A 22,363-nucleotide genomic window follows, 5' to 3' on the forward strand; every position below is an offset into this window, starting at 1 on the left:
TGGTTGACTTTGGTCAATCTCCCTACATTTAAAATTGAAATATAAAATCACAAATTTTCAATTTTTCTCAATTACCTACGCTTAGTCAAAACTGAAATAAATATGAAAAAAATCAAATACGATATGGCAACAAAATCACTGCGTTTTAGATATATCAACATCTTTTAATATTAGGAGTACTAAAAATATAACAACGACATTGTTTAGAATACATCAACATTTTTTAACATTACTAAAAATATAACATCCTGTTGTGAAAAATAATGCTACGTATTTTGTTATCACTATCATATTTGATTTTATCTCATTACCATTTTTGACCAAAATAATGTGAAACAATCGAAAAATATTTAAAGAGTTGTTATTTTATATTCCAGTTTCAAAAGGAGTATCTCTTATCGACATCTTTTCTATATATAAATATTGATTATGGTATGTACTACTAGTACCTTTTTATTCTCTCGAATCGAATTATTTCAAGATAAGAAACTTTCAGTGGTCGTTAAATAATGATTGCTTGTCACTATTAAGTCGTGGCTTATTTCTCAATACAAAGTACCCTCCTATGCAGCTCTATCAAACTGCACAGTTTTGCTCTTAGGAAAATTAATGCTCTGAATTCCATTCAACTAAATAAGCATTAGTGTCTGATGCTTAAGATAGTTTAAAATAAGATCAGCGGCATATATGATTATAAAAAGTTAGCAAACTTGAATTGTACACATTCTGAATTTAAAATTTGTATCATGTTGATCTCCATCACTTAGATCAGATCTTATAATCTATCTTTCTCATTCAAGATTGTTTCTCCAGATTCTGATTTCGATTTTGATGGACATTTTTTTTCTTTCAAACTAATGATTAGGAGGTAAGAATTTTCAATAATAATTATCAAACCTTATTTGTTAGTCACACTTCTCATAGTGTAAATGCAATGCATTGACCCAAGAGCGGGCTATTTAAGAGTGTCTACAATACCGGTGCCGTGGCGCCTATTGCTATCCGGGGGAGCGACACGGCGGAGGAGAGCGTCGGGGGAGGTGGCGAGGACGGGGCGGTGGCGGCGGCCTATTGTGAGCCGCCGAGACTGCCGCGGCGGTCATAAACCTTTTTTTTTTTTGACATTTTCTTAAATTATTTTGTGATGACTAGGCGGACAAGTTTTTGTGGCTATGACATGGTTGTTCCGCCTTATTGTGAACACTCTAGGCTCACTCTTTTTAGCCATTAATTAGCCTTCCTATCAACCATTAATTCTCGCAGTTTGCTTTTTGGCAAATTAAATTAAGCTCTTAATTCCATTCACTATGACATTAATGTAAGATGATGATGGTAACTATGTGTAAAATTTCATCAAGGAGGAGTATGGCATAGTCAGGATGTTTGGCAGTATACTGTAGATATAAAATGTAGTACCTTATATGTTTTGATGTTTGGCAATATATATACTCACCCCGTCTCCAAAGAGTAAGGTCGGCATGAGTTTTAATAAATAAGAGGAAAAGTAAGGGAGGGAGAAAGGGTAGTGAAAATAATGTTAGTGGAGAGTGGAGTCTATATTATTATAATGGTATAAGTGTTAATGGTGATGGTATAAGTTGTAAATAAAATGATGTGTAACGATAATATGTAATATGTTAGTTTGAACTTTTCAAAACTAAAAACTTCATACTCTTTAGGGACAGACGAAAAAGGAAATAGTTCACACTCTTTGGTGACGGAGTGAGTATAAAATGTACATTACATGTTTGACCTTAGTTGGTTTTCCCAAATCAACATAATGCGTCTTAATGTCAGTATAATGCCATTCAATTAAGCACAATGTCCATTTCAAAATGTATGGAAACATGGTATCATAATTGAGAGACTATCTAAGGTAAGAATATTAACATGCACATGTAAATTGAGAAATGCAAAGCTTGGATAAAGAGATATAATCACCAGGCTGGACTTTGAAACAGAAGGAAGATTATTTAAGCACATGCAAAATGAGAAGATTATTTTAGAAAATTTTGACATCTAATCAAAACTTAAATTATACTCTCTTCTTCCCCCATTTTAATCCGACATAGAGTTCTAAAAAATATAAAGAAAAATGGAGTATACATATGAGAAATGAAAGAAAATGCTTGAAAAATAATTTTTCAGCTCGCACAATATATTATATATAGCCTAGCTCAATTCAACCCACTTACCATGTGGGCTTGGATTTTCCAGATTTGTAAAAAGCCCATCGGCCCAGATCAATTTAGTGATGCACTACAGAATTTTTATTTAAGACCCACCAAAAAAAAGAATAATAAAGAAAATAAATGAAAAAGATGACTAAAAATTAGTAGATGAGAAAAACATGAGGAAAACAGCAGAAAAACAATTCAACATTTGTCTCGTCTTGTTCACCGCATTTCCCTCTTAATCCCATCCGAGATCCTCTTCCTCCCATCTCCGTCTTCCGCCTGCTTCGCCACCGTGCCGCTACTCTCCCTCTTGCGCTTCTAATCGGTCCGCTGTATTCCGTCGAAACCCTAGCTCGAAATTACGTAATTACTTTTTCCTGATTCAATTTAATCGTTTCTTCACATTGACACAAAAATTTATCATCTCTGGGGCAATAATCGTGTGTAACTATGTCATATATGCCTTTTAATTTTGATAGATGCAATATTATTTGATGGCGGAACATATTTCCCGTCTGGATTGTAGAGTGGAGTAGGTTGCTAGTTCTTTGTAAGGAAATTTGCAGATATCAATTCAACTAGCCCTCTCCGAATTGTTGTAGAATGAGCTAGGAATTGTGATTTTCGCATTTTCTTATAAGTATCTCTTGGTAATTGATTCCATGGATCCTATGCACATTAAGATCTTCTCATCCAATCAGCACTAATGACTGAGATTGGTAGAGGCTAAGAGGTGTAATAAATTTTTTTCCTTAATTGTCAATTTCGAAGAGATTCTTACTGTTCCCGGTTGTGAATCGATATCACGTGCTGGTGAAGTTATGTTAATGTCAATTTTGTGAGTGTTTTTTTTAACATGGTCTTGTGCCGGGTTGAAAGGTGAAGTTTTACATTAATGAGTCATATTTGCAATGCTTCAGGGCTGATTCTGAAGTAAAAAAGATTTGTTCTTTCCTCTATTTCTTTTTTGCTGGTAAAGTACATAGAAGAGCATGTCACGAGAAAGGACTAGACGTATCACACTTGCACCAGCTGAAGAGGTGGGCCTCTTAAAATTATTCCCCTTATCTCCGTATCAATAAAAGAGTTATGTGCTTATGTAGTTATAATGTGGTAGCTATACTGTATATTTATTTCCAATACTTTCATCTTCCCAACATGTATGGTGCTGTACTGCTGTGCATCTGAATAGCTTGTAAACAAGTTATAAGTTGTTTGATTCTGTTCTTCTTTTCCGGTTCTTATATTTCTTAGCTCTGAATTGCAGACTATTGAGAAGATTAAGAAAGTTGTAGAGGAAGGCAACTTCTATGGCGCTCAACAAATGTATAAGTCTCTTGGTTCCAGGTGTGATTCTAAATATCAACTGAATACATACTAATATGGTTTTGAGCAGATGTGATGGTGTTTGGGCACTCTGGGAACGCATTTTTTTATGTTTGTGACTTACAGTCAAGTCCTGCCAATGTCAACACCTTTAGCCGTGATGATAGAACTATAGAAGTTAATCTTGTTTCTTTTGATTGGCAATGACTGCAGGTATGCTTCGGCTGACAGGTACTTAGAAGCCTTGGATATTTTTCACTCAGGGGCTTGCTTACAATTAGCAAATGGACAGGTCAGATTTGTGTCCCTGTAATATTTTTCTCATATTCTGTTAGCATTTAGCTGATCTTCATGATTCTTTCTAATGTTTTAATGTGCGTCTATGTGTTAGAGAAAAGAAGTGGATGGTATTGACTGAACTAAAATGAAGTGGAATCTGGAATAGATATTGATAAAAACTCTCTTAGAAGGCTCTACGGTAAATTATCGTTCGTAAACTAAACTCAAGATTCAACATCCCTCTCAATTCTCAAAATAGCAAGGAGTAGTTTGAATTCTGTTATAAACCTTGATCTGATTGCTCTTCTGTTTCTGCCATGTTCCTCGATTGCTTTCTCTAACACCTCAACATGAGCTTTCATCCGTGTTGTCATTTCTTTCCACGTTTACTACACCAATTTGTTAGAGAAAAGATGCGACTGGAGATGGATGATATTGGCTAAACTCAAATAAAATGTAATATGGATTAGATATTGATAAACAATCCTCTTATGAGGCCAATTTATCTAATGAGGCAGTAAAATGCTATGCTTAATCTAAACTGAAGGTTCCACTACCCTCTTAAATCTCAAGGGACTTATTTATTGGACTCTCAAAAGACTTAAGGAAATAAAGATAGTGTTAAAAGGAAGAGTTATTGACTTCAATAATTAAAGATTGAATTCTAGAATTCTAACAATTGAAGATAGACCTCTAGACTTTCAGCTCTTGATGTGTATCACTATGTTAATCCTTTGTAAAATCCTCTCATAAATTACCCAGATAACATTTTTAAGGAATAATGATTTTGACACAAGATACAAATCATACAATAAGTGATAATAATTAATGCTTAAACTATTCGGTACTATGACGAACTTCCAGATGGCAAGGTGGAAATTTTTTTAGCTTGGAGACCCCAACTTGCATTTCTTCTCTATTTTCAAAAGAGATCTGACGAAATATAATTTCCTATATTCTCTTAAGAAGTGTTGTTGATGAATTATATTTACATTTCACACTGATTCAGGTTACATGTGGTACTGAGCTTGCTGTCTTGTTTGTGGAGAATCTTGTTAAAGGAAAGATCGCTTATGATGATGACACACTTGGTCAGTTCCATCAGAATGGTTTCTTATTGTTTCCATCATTATTTCCTTTTCTTTTTTTAGTTTTTATTGACATTATGGCATGGATAAAAGAACCCCAGTTTGTGATGTCGTGCTATCAATTTAAGATTTTATTGGGAATACATCTCCTTTATTGATACAAACTTACACATACACATTCCTAGCTTCTTTAAGAACTGAACGCTAGTTTTTGCTGGCAGAGCACTTTGGCAATCACTTTATGCACAATTTAGACACTGACATTAGTTATTGTGATCAATTACTGAAGCGTTTGTTGCCAAAAATTAAGCTAGTCTGGAATATCTTGATAAATCTGTATTTACTTATCCATTAACAGTATCACTTAAAGTATTTTCATGGAAAATATTTATATCCAACAAGTCAAAGGAAAATGAAATGGGGTGAATAGAGTTATGTACATTTTCTTATTACTCGCAAAGTTGACAGTGTCAATAAATTTTTTAACACCGAAACCTTGATCCATTTGATTTACTGATGCCAATCCAGTCAATCTCCATCTGGAAGAGGAGATTTGTTATAAGTGATTGCCTGATTCTCTAGGAAGCATAACATATGAATGACTCAGTAGCTTTGGTTGATGAGGGAATTGGACCTTCAAAACAGGATGAAGGCTTATGGTCTTCTATAAAGAATGTCTGTAAAAGAGGGACTTTAAGCTGTAAATTAATTATTTGAATGACTGCTTGGTAGGGGTGGCAAAATGGGTAGCGGGTATCGGGTAATTCCCATTTCGACCCGGTACCCGGCGGGTATCGGGTACCCGCTACCCGACGATAACGGGAAACGGGGCGGGATTGGGTAGTGTATTTTAGAATTTTGCGGGTAGCGGGTATACCCGCTACCCGCACGGGTATACCCGTTAGTCCCGTTTATACCCGTCTTTGGAAATATGATGCATACGTACTCTGATAATATTTTGATTATTTTCACTTTTTCAAGAGAGATATTAGAAATGACCTCATTTTAAATAGTTCACAATTGAAATTTTTGCATGAAGAATTGAAGATTGAAGAATAAATAAATAAAAAAAACAAAAAACTTAAATCATAGTGTAGCAAGTCAGCAAGACAACAACAATCCAAAATTCATTCACTTGTATAAAATTGCAATAGTAGATGACTTGCATAGATGATAAAGCATAAATGTAAAATTAGTTTTATGAACTCATATTTTTGGTTTGAAGCACTTTCTGCACAATTAAAGTTAAAAGCACCGATTTCGGGTCGGGTACGGGTACCCGCAATGTCGGGTACGGGATACCCGACACGGGTATCGGGTAATCCCGTTTCGTTGCGGGGCGGGTATTGGGACTACAAATTTAGTCGAAATCGGGTACGGGTACCCGACATGTCGGGTGCGGGTACCCGCGGGTTACCCGTTTCGCCACCCCTACTGCTTGGAGATCAGTCCAGATACTTGAATAGTTCTTCTTTACTTTGATGAAATAGATGACTTACTCCTTTGTGTTTGGTGATTAGTTCTTATCAGATTGAGTTGTGAACTTTCTTTTATTTTCTACTTTGTTTTTTGGTTTTATACATTACGTAGAATCCGATAGTGTGTTGCAGATCGTATCAGGCAAATTTACAAGAAGTTTCCACGAATATCTGTGCCGCAAAATTTGGACCTAGCAGATGATGCTGATATGCAGCAACTCACTGAAGCTCTAGGAGCTGCAAAAACACGTGCTGAGGGTTGCTCATCATTCTTGAGAGCTGCTATCAAGTGAGAAATCAGTTTTTCTTTTATGCATTCTATGAAGGGGTTCCTACTTCTTAGCGCACCTAATATCTTGTTAAGAACTCATGTACTGTACTTGGTAGTTTATGCCTTTCTGGTAGACCATTGTTATGGCTTGGATATCAAGGCATATAACTATTGGATTTGTTCTCTCTCCAGTGTATTTTCTTATTATTATTTGGCCGAGGATCAGGATGTACTGATAAATTTATTCTCTTCTGAACAGGTGGTCTACAGAATTTGGAGGTCAGAGGAATGGATCTCCTGAAATTCATGACATGCTAGCTGACTACCTATACACAGAATCGCCTGAGTTGGTAACTATTGTTTTAGTAATCGTACTTTTAGAGAAAAAGATGTTACTTTTTGACACTGGTTTCCATGATCTTTCAAACTATCTGTTAAGCTACTCATTTTTAAAACGGTGTTTCTAAACACCCCCATTTCAGCCTCTTTCTACTTTGTGATGAATTTAATGAAAAAGTATACTTCAAGACATGCCCAATTGCAAAAGCAAATACCACCCTGGAACTGCATGGTGTGTGTGATATATTGTTCATTGATACAGGATATGTCCAAAGTAACGTATCATTTTGTTCGAGGGAAGAATCCAAAGAAGTTTGCTCTAACTCTAGTCAATTTCATGGGCAAGGTCTGTCCTTGCTCTGAATTCTAATCTCTCACAAATGGCTTATCTATCTATTATATAGTCCTTATTTGGGAACTTCTGAATGCAGTGCTATCCTGGTGAAGACGATCTTGCTGTTGCACGTGCAGTTCTGATGTAAGCAGTTTTTGAATGATAAATATGTTTAAAGTTAAACAGTTACTATTAAGAGTTGTACTCTCGCAATCCTTTGAAAAGAAATATGAGAAGTGCATCTTCTAGGATATATGGTTTGAATTCTTAGTCAGCAACCTCTCATTTGCTTCTTAATGTGCCTAAAAACCTTATTTACTCGAAGTGGCGATCAACTGTTGTCATGAGTTCATTCTGCCCATATATTATAAATCATGTACTATATTATAAATTGTTCTAAGTGTATGATTTATGCTCCCAATTGATGCATCAATATTGTAGAATGTTCCAGGCTTTTGCTTCCCGTTGGTTACTTGAGACCTTGTCGATATCTATTTTTCTTATGAGTTTCATAGTACTCTAATTGTGTATAGTAAACGATCTCTTTTTAACTTAGGTACTTAGCTCAAGGTAATCTCAGAGATGCTATTATCCTTATGGATGAGATTAAGAAGCAAGTGCAACAATCTGAAGGAGTCAATTTTCCTCAATCTGATCTAATGCAGTTCACCAATTTTCTTCTAGAAACGTAAGTTGGATTAATTTTCTCTCTCATTCTTGAGTGCACATCATTCCATATTTGTGTACTATATGTAATAATAATCGATAAGTATGACCAAACAGACATTGTTAATCCTTCTTTCTACATGTGTAATGCAGGTTGCAGAGAGACGCTTTGCCTCTCTTCAATATGTTGGTTGATCGTTACAGGCAAAGTATAAGCAGGGAGCCTCTCTTTAACGAAGTATACTATTTCCAGTCGCAATCTTTTAACCATCCTTTACCCTCGTAAAATTTTCCCAACGGTTTATCTTACTTTTCTGCTGTGGCATCGTGGATCAGCTGCTGGATGAAATCGCGGAGAAGTTCTATGGAGTACGACGTAGAAATTCCATGCCGGGAGGAATGTTTGGGGAAATTTTCAAGGTAATAACTCTTGTCACGGTTTTCCCATTGGATGATATTCTTGTTTCTCAACGTTCTGCATTTATGGATTTTGCTATTTTTTGCAGATGATGGCAGGAGAATAGTAGTAACTTGCAATTTGCGATGAGATAAATTATGATAGAAATTGGTAAAAGTCGATACTACTTAAAAGTTTAACTATGATTTTTGTTCTTGTTTATAGTTTGCCTTTTTATGGGCAAGGAACACAACTTTTTATTAGTTCAGAAAACCTGTGACAAATGGTTTCCTGTTTGTTGTTTTAAATTTTTTTTTGGGTACACCAACTTGATCGATTAGTTTTTTCACAGAAAAATACATGAACTTTGTTCTTGATACTTACGTCCACAAAAAAAGGCTCTGTTTTAAGCTAGCTGAGACATTTCTTTGGGGTACGAGAATTAAGAAATTGATATGTTAAAGGTTAAAGTGGCGAAAATTAAGTATGAGAGTGGATAATGTTTTCTATCAAAAAAAGAAGTGACTAAATCTTGAGACAATTTAAGAAGGAATATGACTTATAGGGAGGAATATATACTAATATCTCCATCCAAAAATGACTTATAGGGAGGAATATATACTAATATCTCCATCCAAAAAAAATAAATGAACTATGATACAAAACCATTGAGCAGATATAATTATATGCTTACTTTAATTCTAAAAACATCAAGTTTCTATGCAGATTTCTAGATAGAATTACTTCAGCATCAAATTTTGAATCATATCACAACTCAGCAATGATACACAATATTATCATTCCATTCAAATATCAAATCCTACCACCTTCATGTCTCAAAAAAGGCAACAATCTATACGTAGATATTTTTTCCTTTTTCATTTTTAAGCATTATCTAAATTTATATATATAATTTAATGTTTTCTACAAAATATAAATAAATAAGTCAAAAATAGTTAACATTATTTAAAGTTTAGTTAACTATTTTTAAGTATTATCCAAATTTATTTATATATTTAATAAATAAGTTTAGTTGTTTCTAACCCATCTAATCAAGATCCTGAATCTTGAACTGCTAGGTTGCATATCTCTAGGCTCAGTTAAGGTTTTAATTCTACCATAAACCTCGCGTATCCAAATATTAATTATTTTTGTGAGGTTGGAATGCTACCATAAATCAACATTTAAGGTTTGAATATAATGACTAATTTTATAATTCTATCCTTTCCACATATGATGCCTCAGGCTCTACGTACTAGTATACTTTATGTTAATCATGATTAGGAAAAAAAAAAAACCAATTACATACTGAATGTGAATATTCTTAATTTCATCTATAAAAAGGAGTAAATTTTTTGTACATGGGATGCCCAAGAGTGACATATCCCAATTATTTGAACTTTGGAGAGGTGGTCCTTGCGTCTTGTTGTGAGCCAAAGAAGACAAGAGTGATAGTGATAAGAATATCAATTTTAGGGCCACTTGAAATCACACGACTTTTCTTTAGGAGTATTTAGTTAACGAAAACGCCAGACAGCTCAATCCAAATTCTATCCAAAATATCATTAAATAACAAAAATATCACTATAAATAAAGTATTGCGTGTTTTACCTGTGGAATTTTATAGGGAACTAGTGTCACACCACTGTTGCACGACTCATTTTATTTCTCTCGTTGTATTTTAAGTTCTGAACATATTTAATTGAAACATATTAACATTTATATAGTAAACAAGCACATTATGAAAAATATAAACAATTAACATGACAATATAAAAAAAATTAGTTAATTACACAAAAAAAACATAAACAAAATCAAACATTAACAAAAGTTAACACAATTATAATTTAATATTCCATATTTTATCCATTTTGCAAAATTTCTTTGTAAACAACATTAACTAAAAAATCACAAGTACCATCACCATCTTTATTACAAACTAAAATTTTCAATCCTTCACGATCGAGAATTAAATTGTGAAATGACCTTGTCGGGGTCAATAATCACACCAATTATACCTAAAAAAATAGAATACGAGTCAATGTTAATACACAAATAATAATAACAATAACAATAATAATGTAATTGCAAAAGCAGTACTAATAATGTACCCTATTTTTTATATGCTTGATTAGATCAATTGTCTCGAACAATAAATCTTGGAAATGTGGGAACGATGACTTCAGCTATCCGTGTTTTGGAGCACATAATAATTTTGAATTCATGATCTGAAATAGGAATATGTATTCTACTTCTTCTTACCAAAAAATGACAAATAGTAACAATTGAACCTTCCTTAGTTTCGTGAGTCACGAAACTTATTTGTAAATTGCGAGAAATATGCCTTGAATCATAGTACCTTGCATGGAAAAAATAAACAATTAATGGTTCTATATAAAAAAACTAAAAAACGTAATAAGATTAGAAACGACACCCATATCACATGATGACAAAGTATTGCTAGGATGTAGATCGTTTAGGAAGGTGAATTCCATATTTTCAATAAATACTAATTAGTTTTGCTGGAAAATTAATTCAATAAGGGAAGACAATAAAGAAGTAGATTATAATCTTACACATGCTATATATTTATAGACATAGAGTATTGAGAAGTCCACCTATTTTTGGAGTTACAAATAACAAAGAATTTTGTTCCCTATGACCTATGAAATTATTACTAAAATAAATGCACAGTCATGAGCATTATTGAAAAAAAGTATATAGTGGTTTTTGAATAAATTTCCAACGTGATTAGATTATGAATGCCATTAATTTACAATTGCCAACTCATTGATTAGGTTATGTATTAGATTTCACTCGTGATATAACTGTTAATTTCTCTTTGCCATTAATTTTATAATTGCCGACTAAAGTGAAATTATCAACTAATTATTTCTCTACACTAAAATGATGTGCTTGGTGGTTAGAGGTTATGTAACCGCACATGTGACTACAATTGTTAAAACATGAAATTTATAAATATTTCAAAGGCCAAAACTTGTCTTTAATATAGTTATAGAAACGTCTGCCATTTGCCAATAATAACAGTTTTCTGGCAGAATGTCCGCTAGTAAATTTACCGGCAGATCTTCGACAAATTAATTTGGATGCCTCGGACATTAGCTAAAATTACTAACTTGAATTTATTTCATTTTAAACTAGACTAAGTCTTGTTAAAATTTATTAATTGATACAAATCAACAACATGCTTTGATTAATTATTACTCCATAAAAAGTATTTATAATTTGGTTATGGATGATAGTTCAATATATAATCTCTCCTAATTAATATTCCTTTCAGCCTTAATTAAATTAGAAAGTTAATAATTTAATTAGAGAAAGCCTAATGAAAAATGAAAAAGCTTGATTCATAATTCCTTGGGTTTGTAACCTAAAATATCTATAAAAATTTGGATGAATGAAAAATGAAAAAGCTTGATTCATAACTCCTTGGGTTTGTAACCAAAAATATCAATAAAAATTTGGATGAATAGAGTTGTGAGGAGTGAGGACAACACCACAACAGTGTGCGCCCACCTCTACATCACACGCACGCACATGCAAACATAATGTCTATTCGAGAAAGGGATGGAATCAGAAAATTAGAGTCGGAAGGATAAAAATATTTAAAATATACAAATAAATATTCTCTCCATCTCACTTTAGGAGTCCCGATTTACTATTTTTGGGTGTATTATTCCATAAATGGTATTAGGCCTCACATTCCACTAATCTTTTTCCACTCACATTTTATTATAAAATTAATACTCCCTCCTTTCCTTCATAGTTGAGTCATTTTTCCATTTCGGGAAGTTCCATCATAGTTGAGTCATTTCCATTTATAGTAATTTTTTCCTCTTTCTTACTTTACTCTCTCTTACTTTATTCTCTTTACTTTATTCACTTTTTACTTTATCTCTCTACCTTTTTATCTTTCTTATTTTTTTATCTATTTATTTAACACACTCAACATTCATTTTATAAACTCCGTGCCGAAAAGTTCTGCCTCAACTATGAGGGAACGAAGGTAGTATAAAAAAATAGGACCCACATTCCACTATCTTTTTTCACCAACTTTCCTTTACATTTCTTAATACTCGTGCCGAACTCAACCGGGACTCCGAAAGTGGGACGGAGGGAGTAGTACTTTTGTCCACGAAAAATAGAGCACATTTTTTCCGTTTTTGATTGTCCACGAAAAATAGAGCACATTCAAAAAAGGAAAGTTTTCAACAACTTCTCTCTTACTAATAATATGGACCTTACATTCCACTAACACTATTTCTCTCTTATTTTTTTTCTCTTTTCTCTTACTTTACAAATTCTACATTAAAATCTGTGTCATTCATAAAGTGCCCTATTTTTTGTGGACAGAGGAAGTATAAAAATGTAAAAAGTATAATATACTATTTTAATAACAAAAGAAAAATTTTGGATTTTGGGGGAGGGAGAGGGCAAATTTTGTAGGTCATTTCTACTTTCTAAGCCTATTTTAGAAATTGTAATGGTGACGGGCGGAATCTATTTTAAGGGGCAAATTAGTGTGAATTCCTGAAAAATTGAGGTGAGGTATTTGCCCCATCTAAATATACACAAGCTTGGTCCCTGATTCGAGAGTTTGTTATTTACACGTATTAAATCGCATGTCCAGTCCTAAATTTTGATAGTTATTCTCCATCCAATAACTACGATTAAGAAATAGTACTCCATTTTTTTCAAGAAATTTTTTTAGTGATTTAGACACACACACCACATGGAATGATAATTCGAACTATATTATATAATTTAAACCTAAGCAAATAAGAGGAATAAGGGACAATGTAAAATTCTTGACCAAAGTCTGTGTATCTTTTTATATTTTTGTATACTATTATTTTGTCTATTAATATTATGGACATGGAATTTATTAGGCAATGATATTAAATAAATTTTCATAATTCAGTAATAGTTAAACTACGCATGTATACACTATTTTAGAAATTTAATTAATGAAAGTATAATTAAAATATATACATGCTTTTGTGTATGTGTAACGACTTTTTGTCTATTACTACTATTTTAGTAGATCCATTATTATTTTACTAGATAATATATTTTTACATATGTGAGCTTGATTTCCTTTTTATAAAGTAAGTTATGTAATAATATTATTTAAGTTGGTTAAGTGGTTTGAAATGAGGACACGTGTAAGAGAAAACGAGGAGATGGCAATTTCATCTCTTGCAAATTGACGTGTGTAGTATGAATGGATGAATCATTTTTATTACATGGATGGTAATAGAAAATGAGAAGGGGAATAAATTAAAATAATAACGTTAGATAAAAAAGGAAGCATTGATAAATGAGGGAGAGAAATGAGTTCGAAAGGAAAAAATGAAATATAGAAGAAGGCTCGACGAGCAGGCAGAAGAAAAGAAAATTTGGATCTAGGGGCGTAGAACGGGAAGAGGAATCTAGAGTTCGGTTAAATTACTTGTTATAATTAAGTGTGTATAAATCACGTTTATAATTTTACATGTGTTATATGGTTAATTGTTATGTGTTAAGTTAAGTGAATAATTGAATTATACGATTTGATACTGATATGATATGTGATTGATGGTGATGGTGATGGTGATGGAAGGGGTATATGTTTGGTGTAATAAATATATTAATGGCATATTATATAGAATTATTTAGTGGAATATGATATGAATATGTGATATATTGGTGTAATAGATATGATTTGCATATGGTATTGGAGTTATTTTGATTCATTGGACTAAAAAGGATATGTGACGGTCTTGATCTAGATCTTAAAATTACAGTCGACATATTGGAATCTTCGGGTCAAATGATATTGGACCTACAGGTCGAATCATAGTGGGACCTTCGGATCAAATCATAGTGGGATCTACGGGTCGTATCATAGTGGGATATATGGGTCCAATCATAGTGAGATCTTCGGGTCAAATCATATTAGGACCTATGGATCGAATCATATTGGGACCTTCGGGTTAATCATATTGGCATATTGAAAATTTCGGACAGATATCAGGCTTGATTTGTCACAGAATAATAATTTGAACAAAAAGGCATATGCATATACCTTCGGGTTAATCATATTGACATATTAAAAATCTCGGACAGATATCAAGCTTGATTTGTCACAGAATAATAATTTGAACAAAATGGCACATGCATGTGAATAATTAATTACTTTATTTGAAGTGATATTTGTTTATTATAAATATAGAGTGTTAGAGTGGTTCGAGTGTGACAGACAATATCCATAACTAATTACTAAAAGGCTAAATTAAAAGTGCACTACATGCAACACCAAAAGTAGTAAAGCAAATCAAATTCTAACATCTAAAATGATTCTCTAACTTCAAATTTTCTAAGTAACAATCAAAATAGAGGATTTAGACAACCATGGATAAGATTAAAACCTGAAAATAGAGTTTGATTCTAACAAAGAGAGATAGAAGAGATGATCATGGAAACTTCAAGTTTGCAGATAGACTTGAGAGTTTTATGAGTTCAATTATCTATTTTGTAGGTACTCATTTTGTATCTTGTATTGCTGATTGGATTTTGAATAATATAATTGGTTTCTTTGTCTGGATGTAGATCAATCTCGATCGAACCACATAAATCTTGAGTCAGTGTTTATTGTTCTAGCTTGATCAATTGTCTATCAAGAATTCTACCACAAATCAATAATCATGGTTTGAATATAATGACTCATTTTGTAGTGTTCTTTACCTTCCACATATATATTGTGTCCCACATATATATTGTGTCACAGTACTCACACGTTTGAGAGGGTACTGCTCATTTTATAATAATATAATAACTCATTTTAAGTAACTATACATTCCCTCCGTCCCGCATAATTTTACCCAGTATTCCATTTTGAGCCGTCCCACATAATTTTACACACTTTCACTTTTACCATTTTTGGTAGTGGACCTCATATTCCACTAACTCATTCCTACTCCCATTTTATTATAAAACTAATACTTTAAAAGTAGGACCCACATCCCACCAACTTTTTCGGCTCACTTTCCATTAAATTTTTTAAAATTCGTGCCGGGTCAAAGTGGGTAAAATTATGTGGGACGGAGGGGGATGGAGTATGTACTACTAGAACAGACATGTTTAGAAAACAGTAACCAATTACATGAAACGTCAAACGATCGCTTTCATTTTTATTTTAGTATTTATACGTAATTAATTTCACTGAATGTGAATATTCTTAATTTTGTCGTAATTAATTTCACTGAATGTGAATATTCTTAATTTTGTTTTTTCTTTGTGATAATTGGAAACAAAATAAATACTCCAAAAAGTGACATGACTTTAGAGATCAAATCAATGGGAATACCTACAAACTCGTGCAATGCTCTCCATTGGATTAGGAGAGGTGGTCCTCTTTGCTTGTTGTGAGCCAAAGAAGAGGATAATAATGCCTCAATTATTTCATAAACAATGCAAACAACTTTAATTTATAAATGTAAGCGCATTTAATACGCTATTTGTCTTCTTTAAAAAATACATCTCATATCTGACAGTGTACGATTCATTACTGAAAAAAACAAACAAATTGACAAATTCAATCTATATGAAAGGATGAAAACGTGGTATAGTAGTGATAAGAATATCAATTTAGGGCCACTCAAAATCACACAACTTTTTTTTTTACCCAATCCAAATTCTATGTGCACCCCGTTGCAACATAGATTTTCTTTCTTTGCTCTATAAAAATATAAAATATCATTAAATAATAAAAATATCACTACAAGTATACAATGTAATGCGCGTTTTACCTGCGGAATTTTATAGGGAATGCGTCCGCCGATTTTAGCAGAGTAGCGGAGTTTTGGCCGAATATATATATGTTCGCTTGTAAATTTACCAGAAGTGTTCATTGGTAAAATTATTGACTTGAATTTATTTCAATACAATATATAAGGATTTTGAATTAGACCATGTTTTGTTAAAATGTATTAATTGACACTCTCTCCGTTCGTTGTTAGGTGTGAGTCATTTTTCTATTTTGAAAAGTTGAAAGATAATTAGGTCATTTTTATTTTTTCTTAAATATAATAATCTATCATATTTTATCCACTTTTCATCTCTTTTACTCTATTCATCGTTCACTTAACACAATATTTGATTAATAAGGTACGAATGCTTAGTTAATTACGACTCCATATAATAAATTTTTAACACTAAAAATAATTAATTATAAAAGGTCTCAGATTATTCGAATTTGGTTATGGATGATAGTTCAATGATCTCCAAATTAATATTTCATTGAACCTTAATTGACAGTTAATTTAATTAGAGAAAACCTAATGAAAAATGAAAAAGCTTGATTCATAACTCCTTGGACTGTAACCTAGGCTACTAAAAATAGAGTAAAATGAGGAAAAGTGAAAGTGGAGAGTTTACATATGTTTACATAATTTTACCTGTGAAACTTGTAACTTATCCTTTCAGATTTGTTTTTGTTTCATGTTTAGTGTGGATGCTTGTTCGGATTGTTATCCGTCGTAGTAGTATTATTTATTGGTTGTGTGTGTCTGAGCGCTCACTCAATTAAGTTTTTAAATATTGATGACAGGATCTGCAAAGGAACCACTGAATTTTGGGAAGAAAAGAATAGGAGATGGAGCTGATAAGGTAATAAGGCCCTTTTAAATTATAGTGTTTGTTGCTTGCTTGCTTGCTTGTCATCTTTGAGAATTAAACGAGCCATTTGAGAATTATAGTGTGCCACTCCCATAATTCATGAAGCGGCGGAAGTCATCGTGCTCGACACCGGGGTCTGGCTTCATGGCGCCGCCGTTGAGCACGAGATCGGAGAGGGCTTGATCGCCGTGGAAGCCTGAGTAGGAGAGGTGGTCATTCCCATTGAAGTAAGGTATTGGGTGGTGGTGGCTGAGGTGTTCCTGCTGCTGCCAGTTGAGGCGGGAGCGCTGGCGCTCGAGCACGCTCATTTCGCAGTTTTCGGACGTGGAGTTGAGGCAATGCAACATCTCCGGCAATCCACTGTTCATTAGCTAGTAAGGTTTTTGGGTTGAGAGTGTTTTCATCAAGGGGAAGTGTTATGTGAGGGAAAAATGGTGTGGTGTGGGCAAGGGCGGAGCTAGGGTGGGGCCAGGGGGGCCCTTGGGCCCCTCACCCTTTCGAACTTTGCTATATCATATATGTACGAAACAATTATCTAAGTTCGTAGTGGTGCAATTGGTTACGACAGTACACTTTTAACTAATTGATCTCTGGTTCGATTCTTGATCCTGCAGCGTGTATATTTTTTTTTATCATTATCTCCTTAGATTTCTATTGAATATTGTGTTAATATTTTTCTATATATTTTCTTTTGTAACTGTTAAGAATTATTTTCATAATTTAAGAACATAAATATGTAAATATGCCAGCCATAGTATAATATTATTTAAAATCAATTTTAATGTTATGGTATTTATGAATAGAAAATAACTCTTTCATTACATAAATAAGTATATAATATTAGCAAAATTAATGTTAATACTATGCTCTATATTATAAAATAATTACTATATTCTTTAATTATATCGATGTTGACGTCGTCACTGTATCTCTATTTTATTACCATCCTCTAATTATCTCATTATCCATCTCTTGCGTATATCTCTCTATTACTTATATCCGAGTTAATTTCATATTGTAGATACTGAAACAACTTGACACCGGGACAAATTAACAAAATTTAAATAGTAATTTAGACCCCCCATGATTAAAATCCTGGCTCCGCCACTGGGTGTGGGCATTGGTTATATACGGGGATAGAAGTAGTTAGGGAAAAAGGGCATTTTAAAAAAAAGATTTGTTTATTTGGTAGAGAGAGAAGGCATAATTGAGGGAAAGCCGCCGGGAAGTCGGATTAAGACAGGCAGCTGACATATCGAAGCCGGAATAAATGAATAGGGGGTGGGGGCAGAGAGGCATGGAATGTAACCACAAGCAGAAGCCATGGTGTGTGGGGCCTAGTGAGGACATAACAACACAACAGTGTGCGCCATCCTCTACATCACACGTATACACATGTGCAAACATCATATCTATTCGAGAGTTAATTATTTGCACGTATTCAATCGCATGTCCAGTCCCAACATTTGATAGTTATTGTCCATCCAATAACTACAGATTAGTGGATAAGAAGATCCAAAGTTGTATACAGACAAAAACCTACTAGCTCAATCTCATTCTAGATGACACATTTCTAAATATAGAAACATCACTCTATCTATTTTTTTCCTCTATCTTACTTTATTCTCTCTACTCTACTCACAAAACATAATACTATATAAAATCTGGTGTCAATCTAGAAGCCTCACTTAGAGTGGTATGGAGGGAGTATGATTTGGAGATCGATTGAAGGTTAATTTCTTTTAAATTAGTTGTTCTCTCTTATTCATATACTCCATTCGTCCCATAATAGATATTACACTTTCCTTTTTAGTTTGTTCCACAAAAGATGTCACATTTTCTTTTATGGAAAAAACTATCTTACATTAATATAAATATACTATTTTCTCTCTCCATCTAACACACAAAACAACATCTACTAAAATCTTGTGCCATTCTCCAAGTGTGTCATCTATTATATGACGGAGGGAGTATTAAATTTTGATTTAACCGATAACCGAAAGCATCGGTTTCAGTTTGGTACTGGTTTTGGTTTAAGATATCATTCAGTTCTCGGTTATAACTGATAAAAAATCCCCCAAAATAACCAAAATAACCAAAATAACCAAAAAATATAATTAAATACCATAAAAATACTTCAACATCATATATCAACGAGTACAAAAAAATGTTTGTGTTGCATTATAATAATTGCAAAGTGCCCAATGTTGATAAAGCAACGATGATATTTGTTTTTATAGCACTTCTTATTCTTAGACAATCTTTTGAAGTTTGGATATTTGAAAATTATACTATAAATTATGATAATGAATTTAGTGTAAGTTGAACCACATATGACTTCAATTGCTAATTGCTATATGTTACATATCTACATCAACTATCAACTACAGACTAGAGATGAGAATTAGAATAGGAGAGAAGCAAAAGTGGCAATGAATTTGTCTCACATTAAACGTGTAACTAATAAGGGAAGAAGAAATCGCTATAAATTGTGAGAAGTGGGTGGCATAAGCTTGAAAAGTTTGTATTTGAATTATATAGTCCACCACTAAAAGCCCAAAAAATATATTTAAATTAGTTTAATAAATTTTATTTTTTTATTTTGTTTTTTTTAACCGATTTAGCCGACCAGTTATAACCGTTCTAATCGAACACTTTTCGGTCCCGATTCCGGTTCTTTTTCTTGTTCAAATTTTTGTCGGTTAACCGATAAGTCGGTCCGACTGAATACCCCGGCCTAATATATATAGATCCAGTTACGGAAATAGTTGACTGAATCAACATTTAAGTTTTTATTTAATATAATTAGTTTGAAGGTCAGTCTCCGACATAAAGAGGCCGTGGAAGCCCATGGGCATGCGCTGCGGCAGCTTCACGCTGGCGATTATCTCTAGAGTAGGAGACTTGGCATCCATTACCACAAATTTCGATTCTTCACTTCTGCCATAGTGAAAATATGCTACTAAATAGCCGTCGTCCTCCTCCGCTGCCGGATTGTTCGGCTCCCTCGCCACAAAAAACGGTTCGCCACCGTGGCAGCCCGGCTCAAACTGGCGCTCGGCCACCGTGCAATCGCCACCAACCTCCTTGTTTAGTAGGGTTAGGTCTAGCTTCACCACCCCAACCGACCGTTTCTCCCCTAGTATTACTGCATAAATGTACCTAAATAAATATCAATAATAGTATTAGACATGGATATTCCATTATTGTGTGATTGTCAATTGTATCTTTGATAAAGACAATTTTATTTCTTCATGCAAAAATACTTACATATTTCTAATTAATGTATAGAAAATATAGTTATGAGAAAAATAAATTATTCCCTACTATTACTAGTCACTAATTTCCTTTTCGGTTCATCTATCAAAAGTAATAAATCGCTATTACTAGTCACTAATTTCTTTTTCAGTCTGTCTATCAATACTATTTTTAGTAATTGACCTCGTAACAGTGTTACGTTTAATGACGGACAGTCTGAGTAAAGAGAGAACCTGTTTTTCTTAGCAGCATAAGCAGGATTGATGATTCCAAATTCGAGAAACTCATCACACAACTTATACCTCTCCACCTTCTTCCCTTTCAAATCCACCACCACCATCTCCATCGTCATCTCCGCGCAATCAATGTTTTCCATCAACCGATCCACCGCCGCCGCATTCGTCGCCACCACGCACACCGTGTCGCCGCCGTCTTCATCCCACGCATTCACGCAGTGCAGCGGATTAAACCCCGCCGCCTCAATCCACACGCTCTCCGCCTCATCCTCCGCATACTTGGGAATAACCCCCAATCTCGCCACCTTCCCCCGATCCACCCCCACCGGCGTCCTCCCCCGCAAAATCAGCCACGGATCCACCACGATCTGCATATCCGGTATCACGGCGTACTTCTCCGTCACCGCGAAGTCGTGAATCGAAATCGGCCTCTCGATTGAGTTTATCGCCACAGATCTGTGCTTTTTCCCGCTCGAATCGATCCGGAAATACGTCAGGAACGGACGCGCGCCGCTGCCGTATTCGTAGGCGAAGGCCTCTCCGGTCACCACATCCACCTTCGGATGCGCCGTCATCCGGTGAAACGGCTCCGGCGATCCGAAATCGTGGCGGCCGAGGGTGATTATGTCTCCCTCCGGTGTCAATTGGACGGCGTAGGGGAGATCGGACTCGCAGAGGGCGAAGAGGCGGCCGGAAATTAGGGCTAAATTGGTGTTGGCGGTGCCGAATCCGTGCTTGATCGGATCGAATTGGCCGGCGCTAACCCTAGCTGCAGTCAGGAGGAAGCGGGAGATCGAAGATAATAGGCCGCCACTGAAGGAGGAGAAGATGCTTGGGACAAAAGGATAGCCGAATTCACTCTCCACTGCGTGCTTGTGTGTGTTGACGTAGCGGCAGCAGAATGTGGCTTTGCCGTGGGAGAATTTGATCATGTGAAGCATCCCATCGCCTTCGAAGAAATGGTAGGGCCCCTTTGGGAAGAAGTTAGGGTTTGGGCCGTTGCGGATGTAGGCCCCGCCGTCGAGGCAGCTGGGGAGGGAGCCCTCCACGGCGTCGCAGGCGGTCGGGGGGAGCTCCTCCACGGGGGCGAAGTTGCCGGAGAGGACTTGTTTGGGGTCGAGAAATGGGGCGAGGGGAAGGTCGAGGAAGTCGCATATGAAGTTATCTAGTGTGTTGAAGATGGTTGCAAGAAGTGGTAGTTTTTTGAAGGGTAATGGATTGTTGATATTTTGATCAAAGGTTTGTTGGTTTAGTGTGTTTTTGCGGATTTGAAGTGATTTAGCTGCTGTGATTGTTGGGTAAGGAGACCTAGTTGAGTGAATGTTATGTGATGAAGCATTTTGAAAAGTGGAAAAGAAAGAAACTAGGGTTGTCATATTTGTGATACTGCGATATTTAGAGAAGAGGGTGCATGGGGATTTTATAAAGCACTAGAAACTAGTGCTGTTTTTATTTTACAACGTGTTACATGTTGCAAATAAAATTGATATGATGTTCATCAAGTTATACAAAGATTTCTTTTGATTTGATACGAATTTTAAAAATTGTTTAATTTTGAGAGAAATAGAAAATGAAAAAAGTAAGTGAAAGGTGAGACTCATTTTCAATATTAGTTTTATACTGAATTATAAGTGTAAACAGTTGAATGAAATAGGACATCCATGTAATAAAAATAAAATAATATAAATAGTACTATAATTCATAAACAATTCACTTTTTAATTGGTGGATGGGGGAGTATGATTCTGTATAGCCGCAGAAGTCATCAATTATCCGTTCCACACAATCCTAAAAGGGTCATGACTTAAAAAGATAATGTTTTAGAAATTTGTATGG

General features: G+C 34.5%; 2 protein-coding genes across 5 annotated transcripts; one reads left to right on the plus strand and one right to left on the minus strand.

Moving 5' to 3' along the window:
* The first annotated feature begins 2,325 nt into the window (after positions 1-2,325).
* On the plus strand, positions 2,326-8,734 carry LOC125209016 (golgi-to-ER traffic-like protein). 3 transcript variants are annotated; one of them, XM_048108584.2, is made up of 13 exons: positions 2,326-2,540; positions 3,098-3,217; positions 3,445-3,524; positions 3,717-3,795; positions 4,792-4,873; positions 6,481-6,637; positions 6,879-6,969; positions 7,221-7,304; positions 7,390-7,436; positions 7,849-7,980; positions 8,112-8,196; positions 8,295-8,378; positions 8,465-8,734. In XM_048108584.2, the coding sequence occupies exons 2-13, from the start codon at positions 3,170-3,172 to the stop codon at positions 8,480-8,482; spliced, it is 987 nt and encodes a 328-aa protein (XP_047964541.1). In that variant the 5' UTR covers positions 2,326-2,540; positions 3,098-3,169; the 3' UTR covers positions 8,483-8,734. The 3 variants fall into 3 exon arrangements, with proteins under 3 accessions (XP_047964541.1, XP_047964542.1, XP_088922371.1); XM_048108585.2 differs by having other exon boundaries at positions 3,157-3,217; XM_089066245.1 differs by lacking the exon at positions 3,098-3,217.
* Positions 8,735-19,790: 11,056 nt separating this feature from the next.
* On the minus strand, positions 19,791-21,965 carry LOC125210646 (putative carotenoid cleavage dioxygenase 4, chloroplastic). 2 transcript variants are annotated; one of them, XM_048110196.2, is made up of 2 exons: positions 20,526-21,957; positions 19,791-20,196 (listed from the first exon to the last, which is right to left on the minus strand). In XM_048110196.2, exons 1-2 carry the CDS (start codon positions 21,902-21,904, stop codon positions 19,827-19,829), a joined length of 1,749 nt encoding a protein of 582 aa, XP_047966153.1. In that variant the 5' UTR covers positions 21,905-21,957; the 3' UTR covers positions 19,791-19,826. The 2 variants fall into 2 exon arrangements, with proteins under 2 accessions (XP_047966153.1, XP_047966154.1); XM_048110197.2 differs by having other exon boundaries at positions 19,940-20,182; positions 20,526-21,965.
* Positions 21,966-22,363: the final 398 nt, after the last annotated feature.

The sequence above is a fragment of the Salvia hispanica genome, chromosome 3 (genome assembly GCF_029641045.1).
Source record: "Salvia hispanica isolate PSC_SH4W2 chromosome 3, Shi_PSC_v1, whole genome shotgun sequence".
NCBI classification, from domain to species: Eukaryota; Viridiplantae; Streptophyta; class Magnoliopsida; order Lamiales; family Lamiaceae; genus Salvia; species Salvia hispanica.

Coding starts and splice junctions, on each gene's coding strand:
- LOC125209016 (XM_048108584.2), top strand. CDS start 3,170: ATGTCACGAGAAAGGACTAGACGTATCACACTTGCACCAGCTGAAGAG. Junction 3,525..3,716: donor TATAAGTCTCTTGGTTCCAG/GTGTGATTCTAA, acceptor CAATGACTGCAG/GTATGCTTCGGCTGACAGGT. Junction 7,305..7,389: donor TAGTCAATTTCATGGGCAAG/GTCTGTCCTTGC, acceptor TTCTGAATGCAG/TGCTATCCTGGTGAAGACGA.
- LOC125210646 (XM_048110196.2), bottom strand. CDS start 21,904: ATGACAACCCTAGTTTCTTTCTTTTCCACTTTTCAAAATGCTTCATCA. Junction 20,197..20,525: donor TATGCTGCTAAGAAAAACAG/GTTCTCTCTTTA, acceptor ATATTTATTTAG/GTACATTTATGCAGTAATAC.